This window comes from Rhinolophus sinicus, linkage group LG03 (assembly GCF_036562045.2).
Source record: "Rhinolophus sinicus isolate RSC01 linkage group LG03, ASM3656204v1, whole genome shotgun sequence".
In the NCBI taxonomy this organism is placed as follows: domain Eukaryota; kingdom Metazoa; phylum Chordata; class Mammalia; order Chiroptera; family Rhinolophidae; genus Rhinolophus; species Rhinolophus sinicus.
Genome location: NC_133753.1, coordinates 15431539 through 15449902, shown reverse-complemented (window position 1 = coordinate 15449902; position 18364 = coordinate 15431539). Strand labels below are relative to the sequence as shown.

At 38.9% G+C, this 18364-nt stretch overlaps 1 protein-coding gene across 3 annotated transcripts in view; it reads left to right on the top strand.

The window, feature by feature from the left end:
• FLRT2 (fibronectin leucine rich transmembrane protein 2) overlaps positions 1–14710 on the top strand; it is a 99824-nt gene extending 85114 nt beyond the window's left edge. For all 3 annotated transcript variants that reach the window (XM_019731118.2, XM_019731120.2, XM_019731121.2), the window contains one exon: positions 842–14710. In XM_019731118.2, coding sequence (XP_019586677.1) covers positions 1243–3225 — 1983 coding nt within the window. In that variant the 5' untranslated portion in view covers positions 842–1242 and the 3' untranslated portion in view covers positions 3226–14710. The remainder of the gene's footprint in view (positions 1–841) is intronic.
• Positions 14711–18364: the final 3654 nt, after the last annotated feature.

Genomic DNA, 18364 nt, shown 5'->3' with positions numbered 1-18364 from the left:
AAAATTTGCTGAAAGTCCTTCTTTAAAAGAAGAAGAAACTCACAGATAGGAGAAAGGTTGTGTTGTCGAAAAACAATGTATTCCCAGTCATGAGCTTCTCAAAGGGACCACATCAGTGTATCTCGTGTGCACCTGGAAGTCCCGAAAGAGGGGATAAGTGGAAATGTGGCATGGCCTGCAATTTGGTTATTCTATTTGGTAACTGGAGTGTAAGCTATTTTGGAGGAAGAGGAAGATGAGAGGAAGCAAAACGTGGGGAAAAAAGTCTTCTCTCTGCTTTCACACATGCTTTTTTCTGTGCATTAAGTTTATACTGCTTAGTCAGGGTCAGATTAAAGGGGTGTGTCCTTGAAATGACTTTGTCAGTCCCTATTTTGTATTTGTTAATTTATAACTGGAAAGTGTTTCATATTTTTTTTCCCCTTAAATTTTATTAGTCGCTAAGTCACTTGTTTCGTCTTGACACAAGACTGTGACCAGTTGGATTTGTAGGTGATCATCATTGTTTGAGTCAGTGGATTGATTCAGCAAGGTGCCTGGTGCACCTGTCTATTTGGTTATGCAAATGCATACGTATGAGAAAGTACTGATTGGGATTGTAAAATTCACAATAGGATCACTGATAGTGAGAGGTAACAGTACGGTTTTCTTTTGAAGGTAATTGAGTCATTTTCATTTCTTGAATACCTTTTCAACTAAACTTAAAGTATCACTTAACACAAATCACATGCCTTTAGTCATTTAGACCCAGTCATGTCGTTCTTGAAAGGTGTACAGTCAGATCAGCACTCCTTCCATTACTGCCCTGAACTGACTCTTTTCTTTCTACTTTCTACAACAGATTGCACATTGAGCTAAACCAAGAAGTTCATAGGCTGATCAACACTGACCTGACCTACAATAGAAGAAGGGAGTTCTGCGTGCCCAGCTGGGCCCCTGTTGACCACTGATAACTTGGCTTCATTCATTGCCCGTGTGGAAAATTCTCTCTATTGAATATATATATATATATTTTTTGTTGTTGTTGTTTGTTTTTTTGGCACATGGAGGACAATAACAAGGAGGGCAATACAGGCTGATAAGACCAGAGACCACAGGAAGATTCTTTACCGTGGGTCTTCAGGACTTTTCCTCTAGTTGGAGTTCTGGACTTTGACAGAACCTCATCCAGTCATTTTGGTTTTGCTCTCTATTTTTTTTTCTTTTCCCCACCACATTGTATTTTCTTTCTGTACATCAGAAATGGGCCTACAGACCACACAGTGGCCCAGCCATGGGGCTTTTTTCCTGAAATCTTGGCTTGTCATTTCCCTGGGGCTCTACTCACAAGTGTCCAAACTCCTGGCTTGCCCCAGCGTGTGTCGCTGCGACAAGAACTTTGTCTACTGTAACGAGCGAAGCTTGACCTCAGTGCCTCTTGGGATCCCGGAGGGCGTAACCGTACTCTACCTCCACAACAACCAAATTAATAATGCTGGATTTCCTGCAGAACTGCACAACGTACAGTCGGTGCACACGGTCTACCTTTACGGCAACCAACTGGATGAGTTCCCCATGAACCTTCCCAAGAACGTCCGAGTTCTCCATTTGCAGGAAAACAATATTCAGACCATTTCACGAGCGGCCCTGGCCCAGCTCTTGAAGCTCGAAGAGCTGCACCTGGATGACAATTCTATATCCACAGTGGGGGTGGAAGACGGGGCCTTCCGGGAGGCTATTAGCCTCAAGTTGTTGTTTCTATCCAAGAATCACCTGAGCAGTGTGCCTGTTGGGCTTCCCGTGGACTTGCAAGAGCTGAGAGTGGATGAAAATAGAATTGCTGTCATATCAGACATGGCCTTTCAGAACCTCACGAGCTTGGAGCGTCTGATTGTGGACGGGAACCTCCTGACCAACAAGGGCATTGCTGAGGGCACCTTCAGCCATCTTACCAAGCTCAAGGAATTTTCAATCGTGAGGAATTCACTCTCCCACCCCCCACCGGATCTCCCAGGTACGCATCTGATCCGCCTCTGTCTGCAGGACAACCAGATAAACCACATCCCTTTGACAGCCTTCTCAAATCTCCGTAAGCTGGAACGGCTGGATATATCCAACAACCAACTGCGCATGTTGACGCAAGGGGTCTTCGATAATCTCTCCAACCTGAAGCAGCTCACTGCTCGGAATAACCCTTGGTTTTGTGACTGCAGTATTAAGTGGGTCACAGAGTGGCTCAAATACATCCCTTCATCTCTCAACGTGCGAGGTTTCATGTGCCAAGGTCCTGAACAAGTCCGGGGGATGGCTGTCAGGGAGTTGAATATGAATCTTTTGTCATGTCCCACCACGACCCCTGGCCTGCCTCTCTTCACCCCAGCCCCAAGTACAGCTTCTCCAACAACTCAGCCTCCCACACTCTCCGTCCCAACCCCTAGCAGAAGCTATCCGCCTCCAACACCTACCACCTCGAAACTTCCCACGATTCCTGACTGGGATGGCAGAGAAAGAGTGACTCCACCTATTTCCGAACGGATCCAACTGTCTATCCATTTTGTGAATGACACATCCATTCAAGTCAGCTGGCTCTCTCTTTTTACTGTGATGGCATACAAACTCACATGGGTGAAAATGGGCCACAGTTTAGTAGGGGGCATTGTTCAGGAACGCATACTCAGTGGTGAGAAGCAACATTTGAGCCTGGTCAATTTGGAGCCCAGATCCACCTATCGGATTTGTTTAGTGCCACTGGATGCTTTTAACTACCGAGCTGTAGAAGATACCATTTGTTCTGAGGCCACCACCCATGCCTCCTATTTGAACAATGGCAGTAACACGGCTTCCAGCCACGAGCAGACAACTTCCCACAGCATGGGCTCCCCGTTTCTGCTGGCGGGCCTGATCGGGGGTGCAGTGATATTTGTGCTCGTGGTCTTGCTCAGCGTCTTTTGCTGGCACATGCACAAAAAGGGGCGCTACACCTCCCAGAAGTGGAAATACAACCGAGGCCGGCGGAAAGATGACTACTGCGAGGCAGGCACGAAGAAGGACAATTCCATCCTGGAGATGACAGAAACCAGCTTTCAGATCGTCTCTTTAAATAACGATCAACTCCTTAAAGGAGATTTCAGACTGCAGCCCATTTACACCCCGAACGGGGGCATTAATTACACAGACTGCCATATCCCCAATAACATGCGATACTGCAACAGCAGTGTGCCAGACCTGGAGCACTGCCATACGTGACAGCCAGAGGTCCAGCGTCATCAAGGCGGACAGTAACACTCTTGAGAACACACACGTGTGTGCACGTAAAGACACGCAAATTACATTTGATAAATGTTACACAGATGCATTTGTGCATTTGAATACTCTGTAATTTATACGGTGTACTATATAATGGGATTTAAAAAAAAGTGCTATCTTTTCTATTTCAAGTTAATTACAAACAGTTTTGTAACTCTTTGCTTTTTAAATCTTAAAAAAAAAAATAGTTGCTGAAGTACTGTACAGGGTTGTACAAAGAGAACCCAACGCCAAGGCAAAAGAACGAGTGATTCTTCCTTATGAGGCCCACTAACCACTTTGCCGTCGAAGCTGTCAGAAAAAATTCCTTTCCTAGAGCTGGTAGGAAGATGAGAGGGCGGATTAAAATGGACTCATCATGGTCGGATAAATAATAGGGTTCAAACAAGAAATGGCCCAGATATCTCCATGCTATTTCTATACTTCCTGATCTGGAAGAAAAGTTAAAAATTCCCAAATATAAGAAAGGAGGTAGTTTACCCTGACTTGACCCAAAACAGGAAATGGAGAAAGCATCACAAGGAAGTCAGTTCCTGTGAGATAAATTAACCCAACCTGACAGAATCAAGAAAATGGCAGGAGCTTTGAAAAGACCCTTAAACCTGGGTGTTGGCTTTCCGACTGGGAACTTAGAAATCATTCCTCATGTTTCCCCAGTCCTATGTGATAACAGTTAGAAATGTGGGTCTGATTTTAGTCATCTTCAGGGACAGGAATGATGTCCAGGCAAGAAAACTCCCTTTAAAAGCGTTACTGTTCAAAGTATATGTCAGGTTGAATCACCTTCAACAGAGATATATTCTAGAATACTTTTTTTAGAAGAGGCTAATAAAATAATGGGAAGATTATATTGAATGGAATTATTTTTGATAATGAGAATTATTTGGGTAGCTTCATTGCAGCTATGTCAACATGATATTTAGACCGACAAGGGATTAATGTTTGCAATATACTAAAACCACTTATTATTTAAAAATTATTGATACCATTTAGACAAAAGCAAGTGATCAGTGGTTCTACTATACTATGTCAACTGCCTTTGTTAGTATCATGTTGAAATAGCTTGAATTAATACCTTTATTCCCTCACAAATTCTTGTCTTCCAATCACCTCACATGTATTTTCATAATTAGCTGTGTTATGCTTCATTTGTTGTTTCTTCCCCCCTCTGCTCAAAATTTGAAAGAAAATTACAGATGCCAGTTTTGGTTGCACAGAATATCCATCTATATTTACATACTTTAAAATGTATACTTATTTTCACTGGTAATAATTCTGTAAGGACACATCAAAGCTGGTCGAAATAATGTTTTTGTTTGTTTGTTTGTTTGTTTGTTTTAAGAGCAATATTGAGTTTTCACCTTGGACTGACTTTGATACTGTCCTAATTTTGAAATTTCATGTATTCCTTTTCAATCTCGGATGTTCCTCTTCTTTGGGAATTGTGGAGGGATCATCAATCTTATAATAACAGGATACCAGATGAAAAATGACCAAGTGAGAGAGCCAGGGTTTGTTGCCCTCGTCTTGGCAGAGTGGACACAGAGCAAAGGGCAGAGAGAAGAGAGGGAAGTCCCTGCTTTATTCCAAATATTTTTTAAGCAATGCCAATCTTCGGAAAGCATATATAATTTATTCCTTTTCAACCCTGAGATGTAGAAGGGCTATAGATTACATACATTATCTATAAAAGACACCCTTGAATTCTTTTCAAGATTAAATTTAGGGATTTCACTCTGTGTTGCCTATTTCCTTTACCATTGGCCATTATTTTAGGGGCCCATGAAGTTAATGTCACAATAGTTTTGTTCTCTTTCTCTCTCTCTCTAAACAAAATAGAACTGTGATTTGTCGTCTTTGTAAAAGTTTAGGTATGAAATGCTATGCAAGTTTTTCTTTATAGTAAGAGCTTTATTTTCCTTAATAATATAACCCCAGCTTATATGTTTTAATCTCCCTTGTCCCACAGAATAAGCAGAAAATATAACTGAAGATATAATGTTGTAGACACAAGAATTGAAACTGTGCAGTCAGTTGAGCTGAAATTAGCTGCAAATTAATTTGAATTAATTCTACAGTGATTTTGGTTTCCATTTTAGTCTATTAGCTAGTTAGTTTTGGCCTTTGCGCTTTTAAAGCTGGGTCCACATAATGAAGGGATAAGGCAGTCCATGAAGGTGATCCGTGTATCAGTAAGCCATCTAAAATTCAGGACAATGACATGGGGTTTTGTGTATTTAACTGGATAATTCCCTTCCACTGTCCTCTTCCCCTGGGCTGTGTAGATAGAACTAAGTGTTCAAATGATGGTACTCTGACTTTTGACAGTTTTTTCCCCACTTTTATCCACAAAATAGCCTTTCTCATTTATTAGTGTTGTGTGTATAACCCCTAGTAGGATACTTGGTTGCTGAAATATCTTTGCTCTGAGCCAAGAAGATCAAGGTTGGAGAGGCTTCTATAATGTTTTGTGGGATTCACAGAACTATTTAGGACTTAAGTGGTACCACGGGGACCTAGTCATGTGAAATGGTTAGGGTAATCTGAAGAGGTTCCTTTGCTAGAAGGTGTTCCTAAAGAGATAGTATCTAGTTACAGACTTTAGTTTGATCTTGTGCACTACATGACAAAGATGGCTAAAATGAAAATCAATCCCCCATTTGTCATAGCATCCCTGAGGCTCTCACCTACACCAGGATAAAAAGCACATTATGGGATTTCTAATGTCTGATGTGTCTTAGGAAAATCACTGAACAACCATCAGTGGTGGATTATGTTTTGATTGACATTTTTAGTCATGAGAATGACTTTTGTTAATACATCTGCACTGTCTCTGGGCCTTTCTTGCTGGCATTACTATATTTTGAGGTCAAGAGTCAAGGTTGAAGGTGCAGGCCAAGAGCATGAACAAAGCCATCCTCACTGGTTTATAAAGAACTTGATGCTGACCAAATGAGGTGATCTGAGACAGTATGTGACCACGCAGAGGAAATTCTAAGAGGAAAAGACATAGCCATGATCACACATATCATTGACCGTTATTCATTCCCAGGGCTGTCATTTATACCCACTTGTTTGGAAAGATGTGTTCGATCATGGACAGACCCTGGGCTTTCCTCAAAACCATCAAATGCGTTAGCGGCCCATCACGGGACAATCGCAGGGAGAGACAAAGAATGTATTCCCCTGCCTATTGTCCTTGTGTAACAAGTGGAAAACATTCTACCCTGTGAGAAACAATGCTATTTCTAATTTTCTGGATATTGGTTAAAATATATTAGATATTTTCTTTTTCCTGAGGTTAAAAACAAAAAGGTGTGTAATGTGACCAGTCTGGTAAAAGGTAGTAATGAAGTAGCTAATATTATTGATCCATTTCCTACTAGTACAGACCTTAAGGGTCTTCGTCATTTCACAGGAGTCAGAATTTCCTTCCCCACTGAGGAGGACACGCTCTTCATATTGTTAGCAGAGCATCCATTCTAAACAAAAGGCGATATTGTTGTAACCCACAGGGGGCAGAGGTGGCCTTGACCAACCAACCTTAGCTGCAGAGCCCATTGCAACTTTTGACAGTGAAGTGGTTAATTTCCATTGATGTCTTTGCTTATAGCATTTTTCTCTAACCTAGAACAAGGAGACATTAAGTTTTGCTTTTAGAACGTGAGAAGAATGGTTTTGCTCATGACTTACATTTCCAGCTGCGTGGGAAAGCAAAGCAGAAAAGAGTGCCCCAATGGGAAAGAGATACATATATACATAAAACAAACAAACAAAAAGAACCCGTTCTAGTTCTTAGTCTTGTCGAATCTTGCCAATGCTCTTATTTATTTTTTTTTTTTTTAAGTCAAAATGCTAATGTAGGAAGCTGTAGCTTACCTCCTTCTCTAATTTCTTCAGGAAGGTCGAATTAGAACTGTTGGCGATGGGGGATGCTTGTCACTGATTGTGGGGAGAAACTTTTGTACACATATAATACTGTTGTTATAACACACAATTCAGATTATTTTGCTAAAGTTTTTGTTTCTCTAACAGCACACTCACCAAAAGAGCACAAAGCAAGGCCATCGCAACAGACATTTTTAAACTAGTATAAAACACATGTGCATGTACACACACACACACACACACACACACGCACACGCTGGGACATTTGTAAAGATATCTATGGGATGTAAGATTTAAACCTTTTCAAGGCAAGGTGAAGAAATCATTGCCACTGTGTGTCCCTCATAGGACCAGTATATCTTCACTGAAAGTTAATCCTAATGATTTGTTATTGTTTAAACCATATGTTGATTTGCTTCTGGTTTGTGTTTAGTGCGTTCTCGCTGACAAGGGACTGCAAGGGGCTGGAAGATTCTGCATCACACATCCTCTGAGACCTACCATGTCGCACACGTTGTTAACTACAAATTTCACTCTACACTATACAGTACCTTGTTGATATATTCAGTAAAGGCTTATTTTAAAAGAAAACCACATTGTGTTTATCTGAGTAAGTTTATTGGGTTATAGGCAATACTCTTTAGTGTTAAAGATAAATGAGAGATGCTTCCTGATGATGCAGGAGGATGATAAGAATGAAGGATTTTTCGTTTTCTCTTACCTTGAAGACAACGTCGGTGTTTTAAGGCCGTTTGATCCTTTTCATGTGAGGGATTTACATGAAATCTTCATGTCCCCACTAAATTGTTTGTTCCTATGAATACCTTTTAAATATAACACACATACATTGAGCATGTTATTTTGTATTTGTGAAATATATGTTGTTTAGGATATAAATACCAATGTAGTTACCTAATCAGAATAGTCTTTTTTTCCTATTTCATAATATACACTATTGGTTTTAAATGTCAATTTTCCTCAAGAATTGTTATGGTCTTTTTCAACCTCAGAATTTTTTGTAGGTCATCAACCCATACTTTGAAAGAACACTCATGAAAAAGTTTCTATTCAAGTTCAACTCCGGATTAATCTCATGATTTTCCAGAACCCCTTTTTCTATCCCCTCTTGGCCATTTCACTAATAATATATTTCACAGAGATTGAATCAGGAAATAAAATCATGACGTTTCAGTTAACTAGTATTAATTATTTGTAGAAGCTCTGTTGGAAAATTTGCTATGAAAGACAGTAGTAACGGGATTCATATTACATTTGGGAGATCTCATGTAAAATAATGTCCATGTATTTTTTTGTTACTTTTGCCAAGAGTTACAAACCTCATTCTATAAAGACCAGACCCTTAGTCAAGGAATAACATTCATTCAAAGAAGTTTATTAAACTCCACTCTGTTCCAGGCACTGGGCTGAGTTCAGAGGTCTCATAGATGAATAAAATACAGTCTTAGCCAACTCAAGCATACTTTCTACTCTACAGTGTTCCTGAAGAAATTTGTTCTTCATTTCAATGTATTTCCTCCTCATCCAGTTTCTACAGAGGATGATCTTATGGTCTACTAGGGATTCAGAGAAAAATAGGACTCCACTGCTAAGGAGCTTACAGATTGTGTAATAAACTCGTGTTCTAACACATTCTAGAGTCTCAGAGCCCATGTAATGACTTAACATGTTCTCATTAAACTCAACAGAGTATCTAAGGTGACAAAAGAGACATACATACGTGTTGGTAAATTTGATGATGCATCTGTTGTATATATTAGATGATCTTGTTGTTTAATAGATGAAACCATGACAGTGAGTTGATAAAATCAGAACTCAATTTGAATTAAATTTTCAAATTTATACCAAGTAATTGAAAATTTAAGAATTGTATTTGGTAATTACACAGGCAACCTCTTAAATTTCCGTTATGCACCAGAATAGGAATCAATCTAAAATAATAATAATGGCACCTGACAATTACTGAGCACTTATGTGTATGTAAAACTGTATTCCAAATGCTTTGATACACTTGATTGCATTTTGTCTTTAATCTTGTAAGGTGCACTCTCTTAATTTTTCAGATTTTCAAACTCAGCTTCCTGAGAAGTGAAATGATTGGTCCATAATCACAAACCCTGTAAATGACAGAGTCAGGAATTAACCCCAAGCATGACAACATGGTTTCTTAACTGTTTTCTTGCCTGTTAATAAATTGACTTGACTTAAGGCTGATTAGCCTTTAGGACAAATTCTTAGTCAATGGCTTAAGATTTTTTGATGATGGATATATCATAACTTCACTCCAGATGCATATATTACTTACTGTCACAAACCAAGGTAATATTTTTATAAACCTCAAAATATTTATGTGGTTAAAATCCCTTGGTCAGCCATTCCCATTTTGTAATAGAAATTCTGTTTTTGTGATTATTTGATGGCTGCACATTTATCTGATTTGAAAGCTTCAGATGGAATCCAGATATGTCTACACCCATAGGGTGAGCTAAGAGAACTATTAAAAGGCCTTGAGTCAGGTTATTTTTAGTAATGAATATTTTTATACTTGAGAGGTTGCTCTAAGTATTTTGTAGATCCTGCTGAAGATGCTCATATGTCAGAATCTATTAGGGCATTAGCAGACTGATTTCTGCACTTACACCTTTTTTTTTTTTTTTTTTTTGTAGCACAAATAAAGAATGTGTTCTTTAGAGGATATTATACAAGCTTTATTTTCATTAGTTATACAGAAAGTTAAAGATAAAAACTTTTTAATGTTATATTCCAAACCAGATGTCATTTTAGCAGACGCATACCAACTGATGATTGCATTTGTCCATTTTCCTTATATGAAGTCTAAACTAGATGAAAACTTCAATATACCCTTAGGGGGATTCTTATCATTTCCATGACATATTAAACCTCCATATTGGGTCAATCTTTTCCTAATCAAATATGAAACTGTGCTGGCTCAGAGTCTGCCAAACTCTCTGGTTTGGGTAGTATGGACCTTTGTTAGTTTTCTTTTCATTTAGCAGATATTTGCGGAGGCCTGGTTAGTTTTGGTGCTGAATAAGACTTCCAGGAGAGTAAACTTTACATCATCAAAAGTCCTTCCAAGAGGCTGCTGGTATTCAACCCAAGGTCTAGGCTGTTCCTGCCTCTTTACCTTTGAACATGCTTACCCTCCAGTATGTAGATAATCAGCCAGTCATCCTCGCTCCAGCACTTTCGCGCTCTCTCACATACATTTGCTTCTATGTTTCCTAACTCGGACATGGTTGAGACCCTTCCTCTAGTCTGTTCCCACTTCAACCTTTCCTACACACTGTGGGACAAAAGGTAACCTAAAAAGAATACCTGACGGTGGCATCGTCTTATTTTCAAGACACAAATCAAACTCCTTGTGTAACATACGAGCATACGCCATGCCTGGCATTCCTTACCAGTATTTCCTCCTCAGTCATATGTGTTATATTTTAGATACATATTTAAAATGAATAGACCAAAAGCTTTCAGTCTATCTCCAAGAGATCTCAAGCTCCTCAGACTGTAATTCTGCTCAAGGTCTTTTCATTCTATGACATTCACTTTCTCCTTTGCCTGGCATGTTCCTCCTTCAGGATACAATTCAAATACCACCCCCACAACCTGGCTGAGAAAGCTTCTTGAATCACACCTGTCAACCATCTGACTCCTCCGGTGCAGTGTAACTTTAAAATACTTCTATTTATAGCACCTCTGTGTTACATGTTTTCATGGGTCTGTTTCATGGCTGTTCTCTGACACCCCTGAAGACAGAGCACACATTCTATCAATTGTTGTTTCATTGGAAGCTGAATATGGTATCCAGTCTCTGGCAGATGCCCAATACCTCCTTTTAGAAACAGTGTGAATGGAGCACATGAGGCACTACAGTGATATCAGGCTCCTTGTGGGGTACGGGCTCCACCCACCCAGAGCAGCAGCTCAAATAACAGCTACTTTGTCCCTGTGGCTGGACGACTTAAAAATAAGCCTCAGAAAGAGCTGCGGAATTCTGAATTATGTGGAACAGGCCTTGTTCAAACACCACAGTATGCATTTTACAAGAAGCAGCAGAACATGTACATTTTCTTTAAAATCTTTTGGTTTACCCATTACTATTTTTTCCAGAACTTTTATTTCGGTGATTATTTGCTGGCCACACACTAATCTGATTCGAAAGCTTTAGAAGGAATCAGGACATGTCTACACCCACAAGGGAGGCTGAGAGAGCTATTAAAATGACTTGAAGAACGTCCTTTTCACATTTTACAGACAATCTCAAAGCCCTGAGCTGGGCATATAAAGAAATATCTTAAAGAATTGTCTTGCAACAAAATGTCATTATCATGAAAAGTATGGGTAGACACAAAGTTGAAGTAAACCATTTTGACAGTTTGCTCGTCAAAATGAATTCTTCACATGTAAAAGCAGAGGTAGATATTATTTTTTGTTTGTTTCCATCAGCAATATCAAAAGTGACAGTCATTCACTGTGTCACATCCTATGTCTAAAATGTGGCACACATCATTTAAAGGTGCATATTGTATTATCTTGGTTATTACCATGAAAATAAATAGTTCTCTTCTAGAAAGGATAATCCTATAAAGAGGGAGACTGTGGAGAGTGATGGTTATGAAGAAGTCAGACTTAACTCAGGCTGACTTATTTTGGGAACGTGCCTTTGCCATTGACCTGCCAATTGGCATTGTTAATAATCTATAGTTTATAGGCATTGGATTATTTTGCTGTAAATGGAGACAGTGAAGTCTAATACATATAGTGGTTGTCAGAATTGAAGTCATGTAGAACAGTTAACACAGTAGCTGGGACTGAATATATAAAATCAAGCACCATGTATTTTTCAGCCAAACCCAACTCACAGGCACAGGGTGACACATTGCCAACTTTATGCGAGGAAAACAAACTTCTTGCATTTTAAGATCAGAATTATATGTAAAGATGTGGGGACAGAGTCCCAGAGAGCAGTTTCTAGGCTCTCGGCCTCACGTGGAAAGGTGCTGGCTTGGGTGGTTAATGGCCATCAGCTGTGACAAGTTGGCCATTAGCTGTAACCAGGTAGCCATTAGCCACTAATATAACTGCCGTGGCTGAACTAGCAAGTGTGGATTGCCGCTAACAAGTGGAGTGGGTTGGTTGGCAGATAAGCGGATGGCAAGTTGCAGATCATGTGGCTCCTGCTTCCTGTGTCTCCGACCCAGCTGCCAGAGAGATTATAGTGGTATGACTCCCCTATCCACGGCTCCATTGGTGTTCCTTTTTGGCTTCATGATGCTCTGTGTCCACCTGCCAAGAGCGGGAGCCGAACCAGGGTCCCTGCATGACAAAGGATCATCTATTTAAAGGTAATTTGCATCTCAAATTCCACATACCTGTACAACCATTTCCAATACAAGTCTTACAGGGAGTTTTCCATTTTCCCTATTCTCTTTTTCTGGAAACATTGGGGAAAGTGAGGTATCACAGGTTAAAGCAGAATAATACCAGGCTCTCTGTCCAAGTGAGTGAGACCATTTGTAGGGACAGAGCCAGGAGTGCAGTTCCCAGGCTCTCAGCCTCACATAGACAGGTGCTGGCTCAGGTAGTAAATGGCCATCAACTGTGATTGGATGGCCATCAGCTGTGGCTAGTTGGCCGTCAGCTGTAACCAGTGAGCCATTGCCCACTAATACAACTGCTGTGGCTACACTAGCAGCAAATGGGGGCTAACAAGAAGATGGTGGCTGGCAAGAGCAGATTACAGTTAGCACGGCGGATTGCAGCTAGCAAGCGAGACTGGTGCAGGACGACCCCTTGTGGGGTGATGGCAGATGTTTGCTTCCGTGTCTCCAACCTAGCCGCCAGCGAGACTACAGTGGTATGTCTCCCCTGCCTATGGCTCCGTGGGTGTGCCTTTTTGGCCTCACCATGCCCTGCGGTCTTATGTGGGGAGCGGGACTAGAGACCCTGCATGCCACCTGCCATGACATCCCGCATGACACCACTGAACAGCATTATTGAAGGGGAAGATAATAGACTCCTTTGTGGTGTAGTATATTTCCTCTCTGATCTGCCGAGCACATACAGGTGTGGTTATTGCTGAAAATTTATTCAGGAACTGTGAGTATCAAATGGTCCTGAGAAGGAGTGTTCAGAAGACATTAGGAAAGTGAAAACATTTTAAAATCAAGATAGTAACTTTGTTTCAGAGTTCTCTGTTAAATGACATAGTTTTATTTCATTCTACATGACCAAACACACGACGTACATCCACATTTGGTTGACAGATAGTGGGGATCGTAGCTACCAAATGGAAGAGCATTTTAATGGCTCTGCAATGCAGATATAATAGTCTACCAGCTGTCATGCAGTCACTTTTTACAATCAATACCATTCTTAATCTTGTAATCTAGCTGTAATTAAGAGACACACATCCTCTTCAGCTGGGTAGTGTTGTTTTTCTCCCTTTTGTACACTTTCTGTTGCTGGTAGGTAAAATAGCCTCAAAGCAGCTCCCTCACGGGGTCTATATTAACATTATTTCCCTTTTTATTATTGCTCAATAAATGCAGAATATCAGATATTTGAATGGTAGGGGGGAAATATCCTTTCTCTTCTAGTCCTTGTCTGCAGAGTTTAATTGGTTTCAGGGTAGTTAGAAATCACTACTGGCATTCCCGTGGTCCATAACCAATTACTATTCATTTGGGCCAGTGTCTGTTTTGAAAGGTTGGTCCCCAGATCTTTCTATTGTTAAATACTTTATATATATCAGCTCTCATAGGTGGAATACAGTATACTCCACTGGTGTATCTGAAGTAAGAGGAAACCAGTTGCTTTGGAATGGAGGTCACTCCCATCTGAGAACAGCCGTTTCTATATAGCTTATTGGATGAGGAACAAAATTATTGAAACATGATAAATTCCTTTGATTCTGAGTTCAAAGTTGTCTAGAACTAGATTCATTTTTGTTCCATTCTAACCTTCAGCCTTGGGCACATTTATGCTTCAATTTCCTCACCTGTACAAACGAAATTACAAAACTTAGCAAAAACAATACAGCATAGGGCCTCCCCAATACCAAATGCTCAATAGATGTCAGCTACTTTCTGAAATTATATGGAATTAATGTCCAAAAAGTTGGGCTACATACCTCATGTCTCCCTTGGATCTTGGATAAAACCATTCATCTCTCTGGCTTGTTTCTTCTAGCCCAAAGCATAGGAGTTGGTTGATTTCTTAAGTTCTTTTGGACTTTAAATTCAATTTCATCCTTGTTAATTTTCCGTGAAGTTTAGCTTTAGTAAATTGGGCTGACTCATGTCCTATGTTCTTATAAATTTCAGGATGATGTATATGGGATAGAAAAGAGAAAGCATTCAAACACTTGGTTTCGTTGTCTTTATTATAAAGACTGACATGTTGGCTGTAAGTTATAGCACCAAATAAAGTCAATGTTTGGGAAGCAACATGCCTGTTCATTAAAAGCAGGATTTGTGGAATGGTAAAGAACTCCCACTTTGTACCTGTGTGCTGTTATTGAATGTGCCTAAGCCTCAGTTTCCTCATATGTAAAATGGAATACTAATACTCCTGAGAAGTCAATGGGGTAATTTATGCTAAGTGTCCAGTACAGTGAATGTGATTCATTTAAATCCATATGGCTGAAAAATTGCAAATGAATAGAAAGACAAGCAAGTGAAACAAAACTCATTCTTATTAACTCAATTACCTTTCCCTCAAAATAGGGAAATTCAAGCCATATTACTAAGTAGACATATTTATAAAACATTATTTCTATAAAACGTATCAAAGACAGAGTTCCCTACAATAACAATTTTATAAAGCAAAATTGTTTCTTAAAACATTGAATGCATCTTCTATTTTTATAGGCCTTGTATGCATTAGCTATTAAACTTTAGTCAACAGAAAAGGAATTATGAAAACAATATCCAGGAAAATGCTAAATGTGGCTTATTTTTGATGAAAGAGAACAGATTTCAACTCTTGACTCTGACACTTCTTATCATTGAAACTTGAAAAAGAATGCAATTTTGGTCTTAAATAAATAAGGGACGAGTTTTTAGAATAATTAGAAAATACTTCTTTCCAGGACCTTCAAAGCATTTACAAAATTACTACTTAACAGATAACAATGGATGTTAATTTCAAAATGTTTATAGTCTTAAAATTGTTGCCTAAATACCCCTGCCAGTTAACAATAGCTTCATGTGCTTACATGATACACCTGAATTTAATAATGAAACACTGTTTTATTAAAGATGTGTATATAATGCAGACTTTCCAATAATTTACAACAGTCTAATGATTGATATTTTAAATGAATGGCTTTTAATTGTGTTGTAGAAAGTGCTCATTGGAACTCAGATTGAGGTATCATTATCTATTCATCTCTTTTACAAACTGTTATGTATGGCAGTCTTTCACTAACTCTTTGTTATGAAAATTTTAAAAGTTAATTAATTCTTTAAAGGGAATTTAATAAAATGTAACCAAATTAATACAATGATTATTTTTTAAAGTTAATTAAGTATTATGCTACTTCTATAAAAGACCAAAATAGCATTTTAAAGTGAATTTATCAAAGTATATATCATGAAATTATTTAATATTTTTTTAAACATTAAAATTCTACCTGGCAGTTCAGGAATGTCCCTAATACTGCTTAAATACAAGTAAATCAAAGGTGAAGTCTTCTGGGGTAAAAACACATTATTATTAATCTTAACTATTTTTCTAGAGTGAGAGAAATTCAAAACTTCAAAGAGTTGTTTTTGAAATCATTTACTTTAATAAAGAAAGCTTTAACTAATGAAATAATTACTATAAAGTGAGTTTTCTTAAAAAAGTGAACTGAAAGTAAATAACAAACAAACTAGCATAAAGAAGAGAGAAAAACATAAATAAAATGTTTATACAAAATAAACAACTGAAGCAACACAAAACAACAGAAACAAAATAAAAAACAAGTTTTACAGAAAAGTGATCAAAGTGATGGCAAGTTAATTGTGGTGTGACATACATTTTTAGGGAAAAATAAGCAACATGTTTTGCAGATATATGAATAAATACATTTAAACATACAAGTCATTTTTTGCATGAGTATAATTTCAATAATCAGGTGTAGTTTAGAAAATATGAAAAAATAATTACATCTAACCAAGATGTTATCAAAAGCATTAACAAGTAGTTTAAACTATGAACTGTCCAAGTGCTAGAAAGTTGAACTGCTATTATTAAAAATTATTCAAGGATGCCCAGGGTATATGGGCTGGTGGAAATAGCCTTGCCTTTGGAGTTCAATATTGGCCTATTCACTTACCAGCTGTGTTCCCTAGCTAAATAACTAACACCTTTAATATTTGGTTTCTTATCTCTAATGTGATGTAATAAAAACACCTGCCGTAGTGTTGGTGTGAGAATTAATTTACAGTTACCATCACAATGCCTAGTGCTTAGCTGTCTTAACTCCACCCAATTTCTTCCTGTCATTCCCATCTCTTTCCTTTTTTATCGCTCCTGGAAGAACTACATATTTTCCTGTCCTCCTGTAATGTGTACAAACATCTCTCCGCCTGCTCTTTCACGAGATCCTCAGACGGTGATGCTGCTTCACGTGACCAGGAATGATGTAGCCTTGAGCGTGGATCCACCAATCCTGCCATACTTTGGGTATGCTCATCTGTTGCTTGACTTCAATTAAGATTTCAAACACAGTAGTTACCTCTTGAGCTTCTTCTGTCTCTGGAAGAGCTGGTGAGGCACATACTGTTACAAATTTTTCATGATTACTAATAGTAGGGCTAACTAGATGAACCCACACAATTATGTCATTTAAAAGGAGCTTGAACTCCTTATTGTCCTTACTCTTTGCTCTATCCTTCACTGTGCTTCAAATTCCCACCAGTATCTTCATACCTTTGATTCTGGGTATCATTACCAAAATGTGTACATGTTACCTAGTTTCAAGTGAAGTTTACTAGCCATTATGATGAGAGCTGAGACTTTGTGTCTTATCCAAATATAATAATTACCAGTAGAGGATGGAACAACAGACAATTGAGTGTGGATAGAGAAAGGAGAATTGGAAGAGTTTGGAGTGCAGGCCATGAGGATGGATGGCCACCAGAAAAGTTCCCCAATGTGGAGGCAGTACCAAGGATAGCAAACTTGGCCTGTGTGGTTGGCATTCCAGGAAGTGCTCTTGTGCTATTGATGGAAAGCTTGAGGCTGAACTGACAGTATTCACCAAGGTTCTGTCCTCTTCCTAAGGCCACCCTTATATGATGACTGCTGCTGTGGGGTAGTATGAAGGCCTGGACATCTTATCCCAACTTGGATCAGCTCTGAATGGTCATGGCACCCCCCAAACAGTCGGCAGGCTCAGTTTAGACTTTTCTTGAGACATCATCATGGCTTCACTTTTCCCTCTATCCTTGTCTTCCTTCCCATCCCTTTCACAGGTGTTCATTGCAAGAGCCCTCCTTAGTAAGCCTCTAGCCTGCTAATTTCTGTCTCAGAGTCTGCTTCCTTGGGAACCCAATCTGCCAAAGCCTACACAGCATTTCTGCTCAAGGCTATCTTAAATTTCCCCAGAGATCGGACTATAAGTATGTGAAAAGGAAAGACTGAGCCCCAAGTTTTCCCCAACTATTGAACAAAGTGAAGTAAATTTCATGTTACAACCTCTGACTGCAGAATTCTATAAATTTGAATGACATACAAGAACATGTGTGAAGCCTAAATTTTGCTGCGTGTTTATAGCAAACCCATTTTGGTTAACCTGTGTTAACCTTCCCCCTTCTCTGATTATCGTCAAATTTCTGAAGAAATAATCATAATATATCCTAAACATAAAAATTAAAAAAAAACACCCTGAAGTACAAAAAATAAAAGTTAACATTTAGTTCTTTGAAGCCAAGTAAAACCAAGTTTATCAACTCTATATGAAAATAAAAATGTCTAAGAAAAAAGCAATTAAAATGATTCATGTGGTAGGACACGTGTCTCCTGTGGATAGATAAAAGCTAAAGTAAAGCCAGAAGCACTTCCAGAGTGGGCAGTGTCTACTCTGTAACAATTGTCTCTCATGATCCAGTTATTGTAACTATTGCTGCAGGATCCTACAGAATTTCTCAAGCATTGCCTG